The sequence below is a fragment of the Papaver somniferum genome, unplaced genomic scaffold (assembly GCF_003573695.1).
Source record: "Papaver somniferum cultivar HN1 unplaced genomic scaffold, ASM357369v1 unplaced-scaffold_115, whole genome shotgun sequence".
NCBI lineage: Eukaryota > Viridiplantae > Streptophyta > Magnoliopsida > Ranunculales > Papaveraceae > Papaver > Papaver somniferum.
The window spans coordinates 3,714,316-3,736,258 of NW_020620492.1; the positions used below are offsets into that span (position 1 = coordinate 3,714,316).

Here is a 21,943-nt window from a genome sequence, read left to right on the forward strand (position 1 = left end):
ATTACCATTCCAGAAGAGTAGACGAGATGCAACAAAAAGGTACAGTTTTCTGACCATCATATATAGTTGGTTTCTTCACTGAATATAAGAACTCAATTTTTTTAGACCAGTCCAGATCTGGGAAGAAGAAGAACTGTCAAACAAAAAGTGGTGGTGGTGGAACAGAAAACTGTCCAGGATTAAGGCCAAGGCCGCCGTGATAGATAATGACGAGGAGGAGGATGACCCATATTGAACTCATCTGATGATTAGTGAAGGTACTCCTTATGAACAATCACAGCCCAAAATCAAAAGTCTTAAACGGCAGTCTAAGAAGAATTCTATCGTTGCTGAATATTGGAAGAAAATCCTCAATATACCAAGTCCTTCCATTTAGACATTTGAATTTGAGCGTCAAAACTCTAAAGTCTTACGTACATGAATCTCTATTCTCGACTAAATCAAAACATTAATAACTCTCAACTGTTAAAGAAGGTGGATCCATTGGAGGTTCCGGGAGTCAAAAAGAAAATACTCCCTCCCTCTTATAGCATAGGCTGATTTCATATACAAATTACACATGAAGCCAGACTATTATTTAAGACGGAGGGAGTAGCTTCAAACCTTATTGGACAGTCTGTCGGTGTCATTTTCTCGTTTTTCTACGAGTAAAATATGAAAGTAAGGTCAAGATTCATAAAATACAGAGGGTTGTGCCTACACGTTTTTTACTTAGTTAATTTGCACGAGAATTTTTGATGGGGTGTTGCCTTCATTGTTTGTCGTTTTATAAATCCACTACGTGGTACTAGTGGTATTCTGTTATTATGTTGGGATGACCAACCTTAGAATTTACCAAGAACTGTATACAAACTATATATAGCTATGTTAATAAAGTAGGGAAAGGCTATATACTAGTGGTACTACACATCTGTAGTTGTATTCTACGGTACCAGCATATGAACAGTCATAGTACTAATTAATAATGCTAGAGAAAGGCACTGATATTTCTTTCACAAGTTCTATTCTTACACCAAATTAACAAACCGAGCATCCCCTTTTATAGGCGGAATTGCATGAGAGGTTAGACTATCGTAGGATGTAGACACCTGACCTATATGGTGAGTCAGCCACACATATTTTTGACACATTATATAACACTCCCCTTTGGATGACCACCATTATAAGTATGTTGTCTCGTTAAAATCTTGCCGGTAATATCCGATAGGACAAAACTCAGATAAAAGAAAAGGAGTATAACAAAAATCTTAGAACAGTGTTGGACACGCATATGCTGCCTCTTAGAGATGACGACATACACGTCACTCTTAGAAATGACGAAATTATTTTCACAAATACAAGATTAAAACCATTCTTTACAAGAATGGAACCATAAATTAAGTTCATACGAATATCCGGAACATACAACACATTTGTCAAAGTCACTTCCTTGCCGGATGTGAACTTCAAGATCACTTTTCCCTTGCCCATAACTTTTGATGTTACTGGATTACCCATGTATAGTGGTTCACTGTTTTCTACTTCTTCAAAAGCAGGAAACATACTTTGATCAGCACAAACATGGCGAGTTGCACCAGTATCAACCCACCATTCATTAGTGTTGTTTACCATATTTGTTTCAGAAACAACGGAGCATATGTACTTATCCTTAGAACCAGACCCAAGGTTCAAGTTATGAAAGTTTTGAGTAATCATAACAACCAAGTTAAGTTCTGGTTCATCTTTGACAAGAGACGCTTCAAACTTGTCTTTCTTTTTCTTCTTATTGGGATTTCCATTCTTTGAAAGACATTCTATAGCGTAATGTCCCGGTTTGCCACACTTGTAGCAATCTCCATCGAATTTCTTTTTCTCTGACTTGCTCTTTTCCTTGCGAGAGCCATTGTTCTTACGCTTATTTTTTGTTCCATCAGATCCCTCTTCAAACATGTTGACTTTGGAGCTTTAAATCGTATTCACGTTACCAAATAACTGATTATGAATCATGATTAGTTAACCACAATTCTTTACACAAGTTGCAAAGAATATCTTTAAACAGAATTAAAGAAAGAGGCAAGAAGAATAAAGAACAGAAACAATTAAACAAACAAACAGTGTGCATTGAGGTGAGTAATCTCTTTACTTAAGACATTTAATGCCATGCCCTAGATGCTGATGCAAGTAATGGCATATGTCTCCAGCATTCAATAATATCTTTGGTGTTCTTCAACAACACTTTGATGAACGCCAAAAACGAACGCAGATTGATGTAACACAAACTCTCTTTTACGGACTCTCAAAATATCAGATGGAAGAACCAAATTTTGTGTCTCAAACTCAACAGGATAAAGAGTGTATATAGGGTTGAAACATCACCTTTGCTAACAGTTGCAACTGCTCCCAACCGTCACCAATTGAAAACTTATGACTGTTACTAACACTCACATAATTTGAATTATATAACGGTTCCAAACAGTCACTTATTCGAGCTATTTAATCTGGGCCATTGGATCATGTATAATTGATTTGGATTGATCCGCACCATTAGATGATAACTGCTGGATTTTATCTAGACCGTTTGAAAACTATACCAAAATAATGCATAGTAGAAAGAAAAAAGTTGTAACCAAAATCCTAGCGGACAAAAAAATATAAACTATTCATAAAAAAGTGAAATAAAAACCCAAACCTATAGAAACAAAATGTGTAACTATCCATCTGACCTAGAGAAGCAAATCGAAACAGTGCTAAAGAGAGAGATTAAGGATAAATATGGTCTATTTTAGAAAATCTCGTTCAAGTTTACCTGATATTTCCTATAAACTTTAAGGTTCTTATACTTGAATCTTCTTAGACTCTTACAATCTGGGGTTTGCGAAATCAAGTCATTCAAAGATACATTTTATTTTTGTAAAATGAGTTTGCAAATCTCAGATAAGATTACCAATTTCTGATTTAGGGGTAGGTTTAGAGTGCTTTCTTGAGGTCCAGTTGAGGAGAGAAAAGACGAGGAAGGAGCAGAAAGAGAGGCGGAGAAGGAGATAAAGAGTGAATTTTTTTTCTCTCTCTACTTTAGGATAAATATAGGTTGAGGTGAGGCATTTGAACAAAGCAATCATATTTTTTAGATTAAATCCCAAACATATAAGGTGGAATATCCACCAAGGAAACGAAACTATTGAGATGTTGTTGTCTAAGTCAATAAAAGTCTTTATACAACAACATCTTGACTTTAGTCAGCCAAACAGTAGAAGCATCGTTTTGTTTAAGTCAACCAAATTCCAAAATCAACGGCATTTGGACTTTGGTCAACCAAATTCCAAAATCAACAGCATTTGGACTTTTGTCAACGACACTTTCGGTATGCATTTATTTCGCGAAATTTAATTTGTGTTTTTTTGTTACGTCTCATATAGCCTCTTTTCCACTAGTGATGGGAAAGACATGGGAGGTCATAAAAATATGTACCACCCTACCCACTAAGAGTTGATCATTAATTCTTAAGAGTTCTTTTCGAAGTTGTTCTTGATGTTCAGCATGCATCATCTGTTGTAAGACTTCTTGTATTTTTTGAGGTAATTTTTTTAGTCCTTCTGGAATATGCATCCGGCTATAATTTTCCATTCGTCTCTCTTGTGGTATATTTTGCTGTAGTTGTGCCAGTAAAAATGTATATTTCAATGTCTGTCATGATTCCACATACTCTTTCACTAAAGAAAGAAAATTTTGTCTCATTTATCGATGGATTGGATCTTTCTAACACTTCGTTATAGCTTTTGTCGATTTTCGCAGTTCTGGGCATAATCCATATATCAAACAACAAATATCCCAAGAAGGAGAAACTCCTAAAGTTGAATTAGAACCAGCTGCAGTTAGTTGCATGGTGGACATTGCTCAAACCTGCAAAATAAAGAAAATAAGACACTTTCAACACCTTAACATCAGCACTATTTATTCAATTTTCAAAATCTATTTCCTCGTCGTGAATGAATTACAAAAAACACATATCAATGGATGCAATTCAATTACATAGTAAGTTGAGATTGTATTTCCTTGATGAAAACAAGATACTCTTGTTACCTTGTAATTCAATTCATGCAAAAAAGAATGGTTAATTGGACTTTAGTACTCAGGGTTTGTCCAACACTAGGCTTTAGTCTAATATTTGTCCAATGTTAGGGCTTGGTACCTGGACTGGATGTTGACTCTAGTTGACTGTCTATGACCTAACTTTAATTAATTTGTAAAATAAAAATTTGTAAAATACTGAGATTACGAGTCTAGCCCTGAGGTGCGTCTAAGATCCAATGGTTAAAAACAAAATCACTATACAGCTCGGTTGCAAAAAACCAATAACCCTAATACTTAACTCTTTCCTTTTCCTTCATACCTAACTCAGTCTTCGTCTTCTTCCAGTGCCTAAATTCTGAATCCCTCACTCTTAGAAACTCACATATCAATTAGAGATTGGAGTCACAAAGCCATTGGATCAATTACTCTCCCAAATCAAGACCTCAATTTCAATAAATTGAAACCCCTACTTCTAAATCAAACAAAACCCTAATTTAGTGATTCAAAATCAACATCTCAATGTCATTAAATTATATAGTAATTCTCAACATCTTAATAATTAATTAAGTCAAAAAGTTTGAAGTTATATTTGACACAAAGTTTCATAATGACTTTTAAAAGCAAAAGAATATAGTAATTTATTTATTTTCTGAAACAATTTTCTTTTACTTATGACTTATGATACGACTTCTGGTTCTGATTACCAAAAATACTTTTAACTTCAAACAACATTTTTTGAAAAGTATTATGGTTCAGATCATTAAAAACAATATGATTTTGTTGTTTTGGGTTGATTTTATTAATTAGTTCGAAGACGATCTAATTTTGTTATTTTGGACTGATTTTATTAATTTGTTCGGACCAAAACTACATTGTGAACCTACTAATTTTTTGTATAATTTTATTTTGAACTTATAATTTTTTTGCAACCATATTTTTTGATTCTGTTTACACTGGCTAAAATATAATAAATTCTTGAACTTTATCATCTTAATGCGAGAAAAAGGATACTTTTTTTTGTCCAAAGTCTTCATTTTAAATGAACAATCTTCATATGCTAATCCCTTGCAATATGGATTTTAAAGAATTGTCTTAATTTATGAATCTAAAGGATCATCGAATTGAGTTAAATTGGTGAAAAAAAGCAGAAAACAATACTACCTGCGTTTCTGGAAAAACAATACTTTCACTTTTTTATTTTAACCTAAAAATATGCCAAATTGAAAAAAATGAAAGTATCTTTTTTCCAAAAACGGGGAGTAATGGAGTATGATTTACTAACACACACGAGAAAAAAATTAGTTTAGCTAAGAGACACCAACCAGTACCATTTGGGTCGATGTTGAACATTGCATGGGCCTATGTGGGTGCGGAGAAAATCTGGCTTCAAAGTCCAACCTTATGTCTGTAGAAGGCCCAAGATCAAATTTGGAACCTACTGCTAAAGACGCATCTTTTCACTCTTACCATAATCCGCAACCGTAATTTTCCGTTTCCCAAACGAAAAAAACTTCCGAATTGCAATCTTTTCTGATTCTAGAGTTCATCATAAAGCCTATATATATCTGTGAACGAAGGTACTGGTTCTACGTTCACCTCTGCGTTTTTTTTTTTTTCTGATCATACAAAGGTTTTTTTTTTGCAACCCTAAACTGATAGGATATGTCGACTTCAAAGATGGTAACCTTGAAGAGTTCTGATGGAGAAACTTTTGATGTTGAAGAATCCGTTGCTCTTCAATCTCAAACCATTAAGCATATGATCGAAGATGATTGTGCTGATAACGGAATACCTTTACCCAATGTAACAAGCAAGATTTTGGCTAAAGTTATTGAATACTGCAAGAAACATGACGGTGATGCCGATGAAAAAAAGAAAGATGATGAACTTAAGAACTGGGATGCTGAGTTTGTTAAGGTCGATCAAGCTACGTTGTTCGATCTTACTTTGGCTGCAAATTATCTGAATATTATGGAGTTGTTGGATTTGACTTGCCAGACTGTGGCTGATATGATCAAGGATAAGACACCAGAGGAGATCCGCAAGACATTCAACATCGAGAATGACTTCACCCCTGAGGAAGAGGAGGAGGTCAGAAGGGAGAACCAGTGGGCTTTTGAATGATCCAGATGATGATCATCTAGCTAGGGTTTCTTTTCTTTTCTTTTTGGTTTAATTTATGTGGTTTCTTTTATTATGTGGTAGTCCAGACAGTTTTTATTAGATCTCATCAATATGATTTGCTTTCTTAATTATCACGTGTTTTAAGTTTATTTGCATGTGTTTTAGTTTTGCTTCAGTAAAGATTAGAGATTTTAGATTTTGTTGAATTGAATTTAGATTTTAGGTCATCCTTAACATGAACTCTATTCCTTAGTGCAAATTGTGCAAATTATATTTGTAGAAGACAGAAAAAATTGATCAGATGTCAATAATCAAGTTCTCTATGGCATTTAAAAAAAGGATAGCGTGTGAGAAGGTAAGCTGGGAACATGGGGCTGGATATGATGGTGATCAAAGTATTGGATACTTATGGAGCGAAGACCTTGTCAGTCTCCTAGAACCGGCTTCTAGTGCGAGTTTGTAAGAACCCCTCAAAACCGACAAGTACTGTTCATTCATTCCCTTCACGATGAGGTATAGAAACATCGTTATGATCTTTGAAACAACAAAAAATCAGAAACCAAAACATTGTCTTTGGGAATTTTTGCCACGGGTTAACATAAACATACAAAAGGTCAATGCGTTGCTCCTAAGCTCCCTCGCAATTATGTTCCTTGAGAGGATATGTGAATTGGATGCCAGTTTTCTCATCCCTGCCTCTCCCTCTCTTAAACCAATCCAATAGATTTTTGCAGTCCAGTGAAAAAACTATTATGTTGCCTGCGTTTATTTTTTTGTGCACGAACCGCCGTCTTTTACGTACGTTCTATGAGGGACTCTGAATACAGTGTCAATTCGTTTTGTTCATCTTTTCCTCCCTCCCCTCTCTTCAAACAGTAACAAGAGGCAACTATTTTTCTTATGAGATAGAATGTTTTTACATTTTATCCTCGGATAAGGGGTGAAGCTCCGTAGTAGGTAATTCTTGAATATGGGTATTGATTAAATTTGTGGCTTATGAATTCAATTGTAATGGTGCTGGTTACAAATGGTGACATGGATGGTATTTGTTACACGTCCATTATTTGATCGTGGAAAGAGTTGTAATATGTCCACGGTAATGGCCAATTATACGGTAAAATTTGTTTATGCACTAGTCTTCAAACTTGGATACCCACCATTGAAGTTGCTATGTGATACTCTCAAGTTGAACTTGGGGTTAAGACTGGTGTTGTTTGCACGTTATGGGATAAAAGGGTGTAGCAGGGTATAGTTCTAGGGCTTAATTACGTCGTTCCTTCTTATGATAGGAGATAATGCATGGGGCTTATTTGATCAACTACATCATCGTAGTAGATGCAGTTTCTGTGGTTCACATAAATCCTCAAAGCTCTGTGTTGATGCAAAGAACAATTACAGTATGTCGCAGACTATTTCAAAGAGACTTATATTTGTGCTCGTGTTTCCTTTATTTGGTGCTAGCAAGCCGTGTTCTGAATATTTGCAGCAGGAATTCAACTTATCTTCGCTGAATCTCGGGTTAGGGACTATAGAAAGTGGTGATAGTTTCACTTGGGTTGTCAGGAGATGCTTGTTGTCGTTAATGGTAGTGAGGACAGAATATACAAGCAGTGGGGAGAAATTCTTCAGGACGCAGTATTGCAAATTAGCAGAGGGGAGGGATTCAAGAAGATACTCTCACATGCTTATGCAGTTCCTTGTAGGGAAGAAGAAAGAGACCCAATTAGTCGTGTCATAGCTGGATACGGAGCATCGCCTCTTATGCAGACTACACACTAGATTTCTGCGTCTAGTGAAAAAATTCTCCTGCCACCGGCAGTGTATTGGTATCAAACAAACAATAAAAAAAAGAATAAGTTGGTAAATTCTTTGTGGGTATTATAGTTATAGTTATTCATAATATACTGATTTCCTAGTTAGTATTACAAGTTAATGACTTTGGCATTTACTGCCTGTTTCTACTATAAGTAAGTAGTATATTTTGTTTTAAAAGATAGGAGCAAAAGTGATATTGACAAAGGGAAGGTCGACCTTTTAGTCCGTTAAGTTGTTGTATTTTTCCTTTTGACATATCTTCAATCTATCAAGCTCCCCCCTCAAGTTCAAGACCTGCAGAAATAAATTAACCAAAACAATTTAGACGTCACAAAAATATCTAAAATAGCTAAATAAGGAAAAAACGGCCAAGAGTTATTTCATGTCATAAATTTGGTAGAAATTAGATTACCTCCTCTCGAAGCATATGAGGAAGCTCATCTAATGAGAATAAACTATAAATCTCTTGCAATAAGTTTCGATCTTTTATACAAGACCACCTCTGTGGAGGCAATGAAAGCAAAAATATAGTTTGAACTTCTCTCCATATATGAGAACGGTCGACCATAACCATATGTTTAAATAGTTGAGTCTCACAAACTTGTTCCAATACCTGTTACGGAAACCCATAAGACGAGGTGTAATAACACTTAGATATATATGAGTCTTGAAAGAAATCATAAACTTGGAGGGTAAAAATAATAGAACCGAGAAAAACCTTGATCTCTGGCCCCGTCTGTCCTCTCAATTCAATCCATTTGGTAATTTCTGCAAAACTGGTAGGGAATGATGTGACGATAAGCGATAGAACTTCTTGAACATTTGTAACATCAGACGACTTAAGGTTAACAGGAACATCATCCATCAAGTAGTTCGCAACATCAAGCCAACTCTCGTATCTACAACTCAAGTTAGTGCAACCAAATTAATCAAGCATACAACCCAATATCAAACACAAATTTAGAAAACAAATTGCTAAACCATACCCAAATATTTAACAAAGATGGTGTTTTTGGAAGCTTTGAGATGATCATGAACCTGAAATATGATGAATGAATTTAGTATCCAGAGCCCAAACTAAAAGTGGATGCGAAAGGTTAAACAAATGCATTAAACCATCTTAACTTGATTTTATTTTTAGTTGGTGGTTGACAGATTTAGAGGTTTCAAACCATTATAATCGTATTTTTTTTTATAGTAATGAATAAATTGTGTGAAAGAGAAAGATGTTCATACCCCCTAAGTTGTATTTAAATGGTATTCATGGCCTTCCGTAAAAGTGTTAATGGAATCCAATGAGAAGGATACTTAAATCGAGCAACATCTAATATCAACACCATATCTCTTCCAGCATGGTACCCACCAATTGGAGAATAGTGACCTCTTCCCGTCTGAAAACAAGCATGCACAACATTCCACTAAGCTAAGATACTAGAAAATACGATAACCAAAAAATACAAGTAGTAAACTGATTATCTGCAATATGGATTGAAAAATCTAATAAGCATTATGGAGAAAAAAATCTCACCGGTACCAATGTTACAGAATAGACAGCAACCACACTTTAGAAAAAAAAAATCTTACATATGACGAGTAGTTGTAAAGTAAGTGTCTACTACTGTTCATACCTTTAGAGAAGGTTATGGGTAAGAAGAGGCATACATTACCTGGCTTAGAGTTGGTCTGTGGTACGAGGTTATCATGTGAGACTTATCATTTGACGTACATGACATGACACATTTGCGAAAATCATCAATAGAGCTTTTGTTTGAGTAAAAAGCTTCAACATTGGCTCCGGCGCAACGGGCCACAGATACAGCTTTTTTAAATGGCAATCCTTTGCCCATAACTTTCTCTAAAGGTACCCAGCATTCGAACATGGAATCGTCCCACCATCTCCAAGCTCCTGGGAGAAATCCCACAAAATGGAAGATAAATGTTAGAAAAACAATACGATTATTATCATGATTCATAACTCTAGGGTGGTTCAATTACAAGCGCATTAAAGACCATCGACAAGCTGGCCAGTCCACAAAATGCAAATTCCGACTGTGTCTGGCAGGAAGAATGTAACTTGAAAAATCCTTCCATTGTTCCATTTTGAAGTGCTTCTCCAAAAAGTTTCTGTCAAACCACAAACCAAAAAATGGTCAAAATTTTGAAAATATAAAGTACCAAATCTTAGAAACAAAACCAAATAAAAATGAATAAAACAAGTGTACTCCAAACGGTCATCGTTATAAGAAAAATTTGATGGTAAATAAAAAATTATTTAGAGAAAGGCAACAAGAGCACAACGAATTACAGTTACAAAGACCATCAAGAAATGAACAGCAAAAAAAAAACAAAAGCTACTGCGGAAAAAAGAAAACCCTAGGCATTACACCTGCATACTAAGACAGAAAAAACAAAGTGCACAAAGAATTACGACTACAGCGAGAACGAGAAGCATTTTTTTTTTTTTGATCGGTCACTTTTTGAAAAAATATTAGTTCTTGGGTTTTGCCCATGGACAGTTTATTCAATCTACCTTGGCCACCGGAAACCAGTAAGGATATTAGGGAAGCCTACTCTAATTTAGGATTTGAACATAACAAACATGTATACAACAAGCATATTTATTTTGCTTTTCAAATTTGCATTATCGAACTCAACTGAAAAAACCCTAATATTTTAAAGAGAAGACAAAAAATTACCTTTCCTTGTGTGGCAGCCAACTCAATTGCAGGTGGAGACGGAAGAATTCTCTTGTATAAACTAGCCCATGCCATTCTAAATGTCTCTTGTTAGAGAAATATTACAATCACCACTAGCTGAAACTGTTCTTCTCAGCTTGTTCTTCTCACCACAAAACTTAAAAGATACTACAAATTACTGAAGATAACTTATTCTTTATATTCTAAAATAAGTCCTCTATTGTTGTTGATGATTTTAATTCAATTAAAATAAAATTCTGGTTTTTGTTTTAAAATAAGAAAGAATAAATTTAAAAAGTAAATAAAATTTGATGATTTAATTAAGATATTATACCCCCTGACCTAAGTTTACAACAAGCTATATACACGTTCCCACTTTCTCAATTTATGATACGCATGTTTCGAATATTGTTAGTAGTGGTAGTGACTCTAATTTTGGTAGTAGAGTTGTGATTTAGGTATCTGTCAAATTGCTATTGGTGGAAAATCTCGAAAAAGTGCAGGTAATACAGATTGGAGCAGCAAGAAGCTGAATGTGAAATCCAAAAAACGAAAAATTACCATTCCAGAAGAGTAGACGAGATGCAACAAAAAGGTACAGTTTTCTGACCATCATATATAGTTGGTTTCTTCACTGAATATAAGAACTCAATTTTTTTAGACCAGTCCAGATCTGGGAAGAAGAAGAACTGTCAAACAAAAAGTGGTGGTGGTGGAACAGAAAACTGTCCAGGATTAAGGCCAAGGCCGCCGTGATAGATAATGACGAGGAGGAGGATGACCCATATTGAACTCATCTGATGATTAGTGAAGGTACTCCTTATGAACAATCACAGCCCAAAATCAAAAGTCTTAAACGGCAGTCTAAGAAGAATTCTATCGTTGCTGAATATTGGAAGAAAATCCTCAATATACCAAGTCCTTCCATTTAGACATTTGAATTTGAGCGTCAAAACTCTAAAGTCTTACGTACATGAATCTCTATTCTCGACTAAATCAAAACATTAATAACTCTCAACTGTTAAAGAAGGTGGATCCATTGGAGGTTCCGGGAGTCAAAAAGAAAATACTCCCTCCCTCTTATAGCATAGGCTGATTTCATATACAAATTACACATGAAGCCAGACTATTATTTAAGACGGAGGGAGTAGCTTCAAACCTTATTGGACAGTCTGTCGGTGTCATTTTCTCGTTTTTCTACGAGTAAAATATGAAAGTAAGGTCAAGATTCATAAAATACAGAGGGTTGTGCCTACACGTTTTTTACTTAGTTAATTTGCACGAGAATTTTTGATGGGGTGTTGCCTTCATTGTTTGTCGTTTTATAAATCCACTACGTGGTACTAGTGGTATTCTGTTATTATGTTGGGATGACCAACCTTAGAATTTACCAAGAACTGTATACAAACTATATATAGCTATGTTAATTAATAAAGTAGGGAAAGGCTATATACTAGTGGTACTACACATCTGTAGTTGTATTCTACGGTACCAGCATATGAACAGTCATAGTACTAATTAATAATGCTAGAGAAAGGCACTGATATTTCTTTCACAAGTTCTATTCTTACACCAAATTAACAAACCGAGCATCCCCTTTTATAGGTGGAATTGCATGAGAGGTTAGAGTATCGTAGGATGTAGACACCTGACCTATATGGTGAGTCAGCCACACATATTTTTGACACATTATATAACGCTTCCCTTTGGATGACCACCATTTTAAGTATGTTGTCTCGTTAAAATCTTGCCGGTAAAATCCGATGGGACAAAACCCAGACAAAAAAAAAGGAGTACAACAAAAATCTTAGAACAGTGTTGGACACACATATGCTGCCTCGTTAAAACCTTGACAAGGAAAACCTAGTGGGACAAAATCTTGGCGAAGGAAAAAGAGTACAACGCGTTATAGTCCAAGATCTCCCCCTCAACAAAATCTCTGTTAATTTGTCTGCTTCTATATGTGGCGCATTCCGATCTCGTAGGCCAACTTCCGGAAGAGCGTTGTTGGCAATGCCTTGGTGAACAGATCAGCAAAATTATTACAAGATTGTATCTTATGGATCTCAATCTCGTTGCTCTTCTGGAGGTGGCGAGCATAAAATAACTTTGGAGAAATATGTTTTATCCTATCGCCTTTGATGTAGCCCTCTTTAATTTCCGTTATGCAAGCTGAGTTGTCTTCACAAATTATTATTGGGGTACTGGTGATGGACGGTAGACCACAAGAGATTCTGATATGCTCGACTAATGATCACATCCACACACATTCTCGACTCGCTTCATGTAGAGCGATTATTTCAGAGTGATTGGAGGAGGTAGATGGCATGCTCTGCTTACAAGATCTTCATAAAATCGCTGTGTCGCCGCTTGTAAAGACATATCATGTCTGAGAGATTGCTTTGTGGGGGTCTGAAAGATAACCAGCATCTATGTATCTCTTAATCTTCGAGCAGTTATCTGAGTCTTTTGAGTAGAAAAGTCCCATGTCCGTAGTGCCGCGCAAGTAACGGAAAATGTGCTTTACTCCAACCCAATGTCTCATTGTCGGCACAGAACTGTACCTGGCTTACAGATTTACTGCAAAAGAAATGTCTGGTCTAGTACACTGAGCTAAATACAGTAGCCCACCGATGACACTCAAATATGGTACTTCTTGTCCAAGAAGTGTTTCGCCTTCCTCCTTTGGGCGAAATGGATCTCTTTTGGGATCAAGAGTTCTCACAAACATTGGAGTGCTGAACGGATACGATTTGTCCATATTAAAGCGTTTGAGAAGTTTTTCTGTATACGATGATTGATGGACAAGAATTCCTCCCTCATATTGCTAAAGTTGTAGACCAAGACAAAACTTCGTTTTACTGAGATCTTTCATCTCGAACTCTTTCTTTAAGCATTTTTGCGCTTTGAATAACTCTCTAGGAGTTACAATAAGATTGATGCATCTACTTATACAACAATTATGGCAAACCCAGTGTCTTCCTTTTAATGAAAATGCATAGGCATATAGGATTGTTCACATAACCCTGACTTAACAAGTATTCACTCAGAAGATTATACCACATTCTTCCGGATTGTTTCAAACCATACAAGGCTCGATTTCATTTTAGTGAATACATATGACATGGTTTGTCTACTGACAACTGAAAACCTTCAGGGATTTTCATATAGATATTTGTATCCAGTTTTTCATACATATACGCGGTAACCACGTCCATTAAATGCATGTCGATTCCTTCATGGACTGCCATACTAATCAAATAACGAAAGGTAATTGCATCCGTTACAGGAGAATATGTTTCCTCGTAATCAATCCTTGGTTTCTGTGAAAAACCTTGTGTCTCTAGTCTCGCTTTTATAGCGAACGATTTCATTTTTCTCATTTCGCTTGCGCACACACCCATTTGCAGCCAACTGGGCTCACATTATCTGGTGTTCGGACTGCAGTACCAAAAACATTGCGCTTAGCGAGAGAAAGTAATTCTGCTTGGATTGCCTTTTTCCATTTCGGCCAATCTTCCCTTTGACTACATTCCTCTATAGAGTGTGGTTCAACACCATCATTATCAAGGAAATGTCAGTAGCTATTGCAAATGAAAATATGTCGTCAACAACCACTGTGTTTCGATCCCAAACTTCTCTATTGCATGCATAAATAATAGAGGCTTCCTCATTTTGAGGTTTGATTGTCTCCGTCGAGACATTCTCCTCGTCAGGAGATTTATTCTCAAAGAGTTTGGATCCTTCTTTAATAGTCTCCTCAATAACACTATTAGTCAATGATTGAGATTGGCTTTTCCTCTTTCGAGGAGCAGAATCCTTTGATCCAATTGGTCGTTCACGCTTACGACGTACCTCAGACGACTTGTTTGCTGCCACATCCACAGATTGCTCTACAGGAATACCAATGTGGTAGGTGATAGACACATTTTTGTGTCTAATTTGTCCTCAATGTCAGTATTGTTGGAACTCTATTTTTGTACTAATATTGTGTTTTTATGTATTTTTAGGAAATAAACATTTTTGGAAAATTTGGCTCGAAAAGTTGATTTTGGTACCCGGAGGACAAGTGTTATTTGGACTCTCGCTTTTGGATAAGGGGCAACCTAATTACTAAGGGCACCACCAGAACACCTTCTTCTCAAATTCAAATTAATTTTTTTTGGCGGGAAAAATAGGTTCATCAACTGGCAGATTTTCAATTGACAAAATGAAGTTGTTGTGGTGCGATTCAATGGCTGAAACTTGGTAGGAAGATGTGATATAGCTTAATAAACACATTTATGGCATCGAATTCGATCGGATTTGGCTGGATAATCACCAGGTGATGAAAACATCAAGAACAGTTTTGGCGGGAAAAAATTGTCTTGAACTGCCGTGACTAGGGTTGATGATTCGAAGGTGTTACAGTGAGATTCAATGGCCCAAATTAAATGGGTTTGTTCCTAGGGCCTAGACAGAGCTGGTATGGGTGTTGGATTCGGTCCAATTTGGTTAGATAATCGGTGGGAATCAAAACAGGGAAGATATTCTCAAATAAGGAAGATATCCTATTTTTAGAATTTGTGGATGGAAGAGACGTGCATGGGTTAACTCTATTGGCTGGAAACTTCTCCTACAACTCATAGATGATGCGTGAAAGAGATAAACCAGGAAACAATCCGTAACGAATCAGAGAAATAAAGAAAAAAAATATCGGAAAATATTCTTTTATGGCCGGATATTCTTGGAGTTATTACAAGGATTTGAGTGACCTGTTGTGTATAAATAGGTCCCTAGTGTCGAGCAGAGGGGGTGAGTGAAGTTTAGGAAGAATTTGGAGAGGTTTAGAACACTACAGAGCAAGAAAATCCAACTTGCAGAGAGTCTGGTTCTGCTGCTGCTGCTGCTGCTGCGAGGAGGAAGAACGTGAATAACAGACTCCCCAGGACAGACGTTTATCAACAGTAACATCGACTGTCACCTTTGGGTCGTAGTTCTTCAGCGACAACAGCACTTCAGATCTGTCGTTGATTCTGGACGCTTTTCGTGGGTCGCAGAATCCTGTTTACATCATTTTCTTGTCTTCTCTCATTGTAAAACACTTTGAGCATCAATGAAATATTTGAGAGGTTTTCCAACATGATGAGCGGCTAAATTCTTGGTGATTGAGGCAATGGAGGATCTATTCACTCATGTTTGATTGGTAATATTTTTATTTATAATTTCTTTAATTATTTACTTTATTTAATTCACTTGGATAAATATAAAAAAAAGGATAAAATGGTTTTCTTAATTAGTTGTGAATCAGTTTGATGTTTTATGCTTAGAATAATTCTTTGATAAATCATGCTTAAGGATTACAACTTAATATTTGGACACCTTTTAAATTAAAAAGTGATGTAATAAGAAAAAGAGCTTAATAATAATTTATGAAATATTATTTATAACCAATCAACTTGGAGTGGTAGTGAATCCTGAGCCTCAATCCTTCTAAATCTTGACATTACTATTAATTTCCTTCATTTATTTATTTGTTTAAATCTAAAAAAAAAGTTACCTTCACAAGTTCGAAAAGAACCCCTTTTACCACTATTACTACAACATTTGAAAATACATCAAGTTTTTGGCGCCGCCGACGCGGACCTGTGCTTAGGTAGAATTTTTTTTTTTTTTTTTTTTTTAGGTTTATTATTATTTTTTTTTTCCTTTTTACTGGTTTTTTTTTTGTTTTGATTTGCAGGTTCGAAGTGGAGTGCTAAGGACCTGGGAAGGAAAAGCTTAAAGCGGAAGGAGCGAAAGAGGAATTTTTTTTTTTTGTTTTATATATAGAAAAGAGAGAAAAAAAAAGAGAGAGATTTTTTTATATATTTTTTTTAGGTTATTTTTCTTTTTCTTTTGCACTTTACTTTATTTGGACTTTGGACTGGACTCTTGGACTTTATTATTAATTTTTTTTTAAACCCTACGGAAGGGTAGTTAAATACAAACTGTGTGCAGGGAAGGACGGTGATTACAATATCACCTCGGCCCCTCGGGTTCGCACACGGCATAGGAGTCGTGGCCCGAGTCGACGACAACGGTTCATCCCCCGTCTGGAACGGGAGGTAAGTCCATCGAAACACTCGCGACTCCCCTGCAAGCGAGTTACTGTCTGCCTTAAGGTGCTAATTGTTTGAGGACGAATTTGGACTGTCTTTAATTTTCCTAGTAAAGGGCAAGGCCTGGCCTAGACAAGATAAGGGTTCGGATTTCATCACCGCTCCCTTCTTGCCCGCCTTAGGAAAACAAAACCTCACGCGAACCTAAGCCTTAAAATCTGATTAGAAAGAGACCTATAGGGTATCGAGCTTATTAGGAAAATTTTTCGAAGGATATTGGTTATTCTTTTAGCATACTTCGAAGTTCATGACGGTTTCTGTGAGTTGAATGCGTGACTGCGCCGCCTTGTACTGCGGTGAGGCCTTGGGTATCAAAGCTCCACAAAGCTTCCCTCGCCTCGATTCAACTTACTTTGACTCGGATTGATTCCAGAGGGGTTTGCTTAAATTGTAACGAATTCCCCTTCGAGAGATAGAAGCTGGTCTAGAAACAATCTAAGTGAGCCATCATGCTTGTTGTTTGCTAGAAATCTCTAGGTTTGCTGTGGTAAAGTCGAGTCAGCCTGCTGTGTGATTGCTAGAACCTTCCTGTTAGGATTTTTATTTCTTTTTGATTTTTTTAGTGTATGCCCGATTTTGTTAATAGGGCTTGGAAAAGAGATACTCTAGGTCGATTGATTAGGGAAAAACCTAGTAGTTCTTCTGATTTAGGCAGGGAGCTCGAAGATTGTTCTTTTGAGAGCCCTGTTTTTGGAAGCTTCAGTTTTGAGAATCTGCGTCTTTGTGAAGAAATTTCTCCTAGTCCTTTGGTAGTGCCAGAAATGGCAACTTTAAAAGATTTGTTGAACCCAACTAGGACTTCTCGTCCGTCTTGTATCAAGTTAGTTGAAACCGAGGCAAATTATGAACTCAAACCTGGGACTTTACAGATGCTCCCAACCTTTTTAGGAAAAGAGAATGAGAACCCCTATTTTCATGTTAGGGAATTTGAGGAAATATGTAGTACTCTGAAAATTAAAAACCTTAGTGATGATGCACTGAAACTTAAATTATTCCCCTTTTCCTTAAAAGATAAAGCCAAATCTTGGCTGTATAGTTTGGATTCTGAGTCAATTGAAACCTATGAACAACTTACATCTGCCTTTATACATAAGTTTTTCCCAAGGCACAAAACATCGTCTATTAGGACACAAATTTGTACTTTTGCTCAACAAGAGGGAGAATCTTTATATAGGTATTTAGAAAGGTTCAATGACTTAATTTCTCAATGTCCTCATCATGGTTTAGAGAAGGTTAGGTTAGTTCAGATCCTCTACGAGGGTTTAGACTATTCAACAACGACCATGGTTGAGTCCTTATGCACAGGTGGGTTTGAGAATAAAACTGTTGATGAGGCGATGACATTTTTGAATGAAATTGCCAATAAGACCCAACAATGGGAAAATAATAGGGAACCCCAGAAAACAATTCTTCTAAGTAGAGGAAACGTCAATAGGGTAGAAGGATCCTATGAGTCAGATGCTAAAATAGCAGCCATAGCCAAAAGGTTAGAAGCGTTGGAATTAGGTCATTCTAGTGGTAAAATAGAGCCTTTTTGGGAAGACCATACTGTTGAAGAGCAAGCCAATGCTCTTTATAACAACACTAGATTCGATAACCGTCAGAAGTTTGACCCTTATTCAGAAACCTATAACCCTGGCTGGAGAAACCATCCCAACCTTTCTTGGTCTAAGGGCCAGAATCAAGGTCAGTCTAGTAACTCTCAAGCTCCCCCAGGCTTTGGCTATCCTAAGAATCCTTCAGCCCCGGCACAGTTTCAGAACCCTTCGGATAAAAAGATTATGAGTTTAGAAGAGTCTCTTGCTTTGTTAACTCGTAACACTATGCAGTTTCAGCAATCTGTTGCTCAAGGTATAGAAGAAAATAAGAGAATAGGTCAGGCTAACTCTCAGGCTATTTCCGAGTTGAAAACCCAGGTTAGTCATATAAATGAGTCTTTGAGGGAAAAAGGTAAGTTTCCTAGTCAAACTCAACCCAATCCTAAAGAAGATAAATCGTACAATCATGTGAACTCTATTACAACCCTTAGGAGTGGAAAGAAAGTTGACAATAAGGTTGCCATGCCTGATAGTGAACATGCTTATGAGCCAGAAAATGAAGAGACTGATAGAGTCTCCAAAGAGACCAATGAGGGTCCTGATGAGCCCGGCTTTGTTCCCAGAGCCCCGTTCCCCCAGCTGTTAGTTCCGACTAAGAGGGAATCCAACTTTAATGATATATTGGAGGTTTTTAAGCAGGTTAATATCAACCTTCCATTATTAGATGCAATTAGGCAGATTCCCTCTTATGCCAAGTTCCTTAAGGACTTGTGTACGCGAAAGCGTAAGCTCAATGTCCAGAAGAAAGCCTTCATAGCTAGTCACGTGAGTTCTATTATTCAGAATACCACTACTCCTAAGTATAAAGACCCAGGGTCCCCTACCATTGCTTGTACAATAGGTAAGTACCGTGTAGAGAAAGCGTTGCTTGACTTAGGAGCCAGTGTGAACTTACTTCCATACCATGTGTACCTTAAGCTAGGGCTTGGTGAGATGAAACCTACACAGATGACACTTCAGTTAGCTGATAGGTCCATTAAAATTCCTCGTGGTGTGATTGAGGATGTTCTCATAGAGGTTGACAAGTTTATTTATCCAGTGGATTTTATTATCCTAGATACCCAACCTGTCCCTGACCTAGAGAACCAAATACCAGTGATTTTAGGTCGCCCGTTTTTAGCCACGTCTAATGCGATCATAAACTGTCGAAATGGTATTATGAATCTATCTTTTGGTAATATGACTATTGAGTTGAATATTTTTAATGTCAATAAGCTACATTCTGAGCTAGATGACACGTGCATTGAGGAGGTCAACATGATAGGAACCTTAGTTCCGAAGTCTGTACCAAACATCGAATCGGAAGATCCATTAGAGAGTTGTCTAGCCCGTTTTAGCATGGATTTCGACGATGATAGCAACATTGAACAAGTAAATGCTCTGTTGGATTCTATTCCTATGTTAGATACCGATAGATGGAAATCTAGGTTTGAACCATTACTAGCTACCGAATCTACCTTAATCCCTTATTTCGAAGAGCCTAAAGATCCTCCTAAGTTGGACCCCAATTATGCATTTGTAGGCCCATCTGAGATTTTGCCTATAACTTCCGATTTGGATAGTGATCATGAGATTAGGCCAGTAACCGTGCTTCAACACAATAAGAAAACTCTAGGGATGACCATAGAGGATATAAAACATATAAGTCCTATAGCTAGTATACCTCAAAATAATTTAGAGGATGAACCACCTGATTATAATTCAGAGAAAGCAATTGACCTTTTTCAGGAACCGGATGGTCTAGAAATTAGGAATATTGTGACTAGTTTATGTAGAGACACCCAAAACTCTAAGTTTGGGGGGGTAGTGAACTAGAAGAAGCTCTAGAGTATTTTAAATACTCTCCGGATCCGGAAATTCAAGCCATAGTTAAAGGTCTTACGGAGAATAGTGATTATCCTAAATTTGGGGGTAGAGATTGTCAATTATCCCCAGTAGAAGTTCCTAACTTGGGACTCAAGCCTAGTGCATCTGAGGTATTGCTTGAGTCTATTCAGACTCCACAACCTGATCCGCCTGATTCTGTTCAGGAGGAAATCCATATATTAGAAACCCGTTTTTCGGATGAACCTATTTTTCAAGACACTCTTATGAAGCCCAACTGGAGGCACTGGATAGATCCGGTTGTCTTGCAAGAAACCTTAGATGAGGATGTGCTCCTTTTGTTCATTTTTCTGAACCAGTGCAGTTGTCTCATATTGGTGTTAGCTCTATTTGGTATTATGGACCCACAACTTTTTCGGCTATTGGTATATGACTTTGGAAGGTGAAGATCCTTTTTGAGGTATTTGATGTCTGGCTGAAGACTTAAAACTTAGCACTTCTTGGGAGGTAACCCAATCTCTCGCAACACGGTAATATCCTTCCTTAACTCTTTTACTTCAAATAGTAACTGTCTCTCCTTGTTCATGCTTTTAGTTTCATCTTTAGAACATTGAGGACAATGTTAGATTTAAGTTTGGGGGGGGGGAAGAAACTTTTTGTTAGTTTTAAGTTGCAAAAATAAACTCCAGAGCCTAGAAATTTATGCGTATTTAGGATAGCACTAACCAATCTAAGTGGATGGAAACATTTTTGTTTTAGGAGTTGAGGAACCAATCTGACTAGATGGAAACATCTATAGAGTCTATTCATAAAAGCACAGAGCTCAGGTGTTAGAAATAACATGATAGTTTCGCCATATCTTGTCGAGTCCTTTTCACTTTCTATTTTTAGTTTTCTTTTATTTCAAGTGATTTGGTGGGGCACACGATTCAAGTTGTTACCTTGCTAGGATGAAATAGAGTGACTGAGTTACCTTTTCCAAAAAAAAAAAAAAAAAAAAAAAAAAAAAAAAAAAAAAAACCAGACCAGTTAGACCAATCGGAATAAGTACTAACACTTGGATAGCAATATGTGTGTGTTCTCCCTGTTTCCGTCGCCTAAGCAAGCGTGGAATGCAGGACCCGTGGGAACTATCGTGTAATCTGCTGACAAGAAGCTGCGCTTGGATCCAAAGATCTATTCATGCCGTTAAGTAAAAAAAAAATAAAATGGTATTGTTATGTGTAGTCAACTGCTGGTTCCCTTGTATTTGCCAGTTTGTTGATCTAGATTTAAGTTATTGACCACTGGTTCCCTTGTATATGCCAGTGTGTTAATATTAGTCAGACCGGTATCTCAGTCATTTAGGTTAGGTTCACCTTGGCAGAGGCCTTCAGACAGATATGGGAAACACCGTTCACTTTTCAACCATCTACATTTTTCTTTTTCCATCTTCTTAATCTTTTCATGTGATTAGTCTGACTCCGAGTATGATGTCCATCGTGAAACTATCTTAGTAGAGCTCTGTCACTTATATGAATTTTAGTATGCTTGAGTGCAAACTCGTGTACAACAATTGGAATTTCGCATCAGGGTTCTTCCTCTTAGAGTCAATAATTGTATGCCAACCAAGGAGGTTCTTTAGTGCTTTCCAAGGTTCTGCGTAGATAGCTAGGGTCTGAGTATTGGTTTTTTGGGTACACCTCTGATAAACCCA

The 21,943-nt window shown here is 36.8% G+C and overlaps 1 protein-coding gene and 1 pseudogene across 1 annotated transcript; one reads left to right on the top strand and one right to left on the bottom strand.

Annotated features, from left to right (window-relative positions):
* The first annotated feature begins 5,708 nt into the window (after positions 1-5,708).
* On the top strand, positions 5,709-6,174 carry LOC113329251 (SKP1-like protein 1B). The gene has a single exon (XM_026576212.1). It carries the CDS (start codon positions 5,713-5,715, stop codon positions 6,172-6,174), a length of 462 nt encoding a protein of 153 aa, XP_026431997.1. The 5' UTR covers positions 5,709-5,712.
* Positions 6,175-9,239: 3,065 nt separating this feature from the next.
* On the bottom strand, positions 9,240-10,760 carry LOC113328996 (annotated as a pseudogene).
* Positions 10,761-21,943: the final 11,183 nt, after the last annotated feature.

Coding starts and splice junctions, on each gene's coding strand:
- LOC113329251 (XM_026576212.1), top strand. CDS start 5,713: ATGTCGACTTCAAAGATGGTAACCTTGAAGAGTTCTGATGGAGAAACT.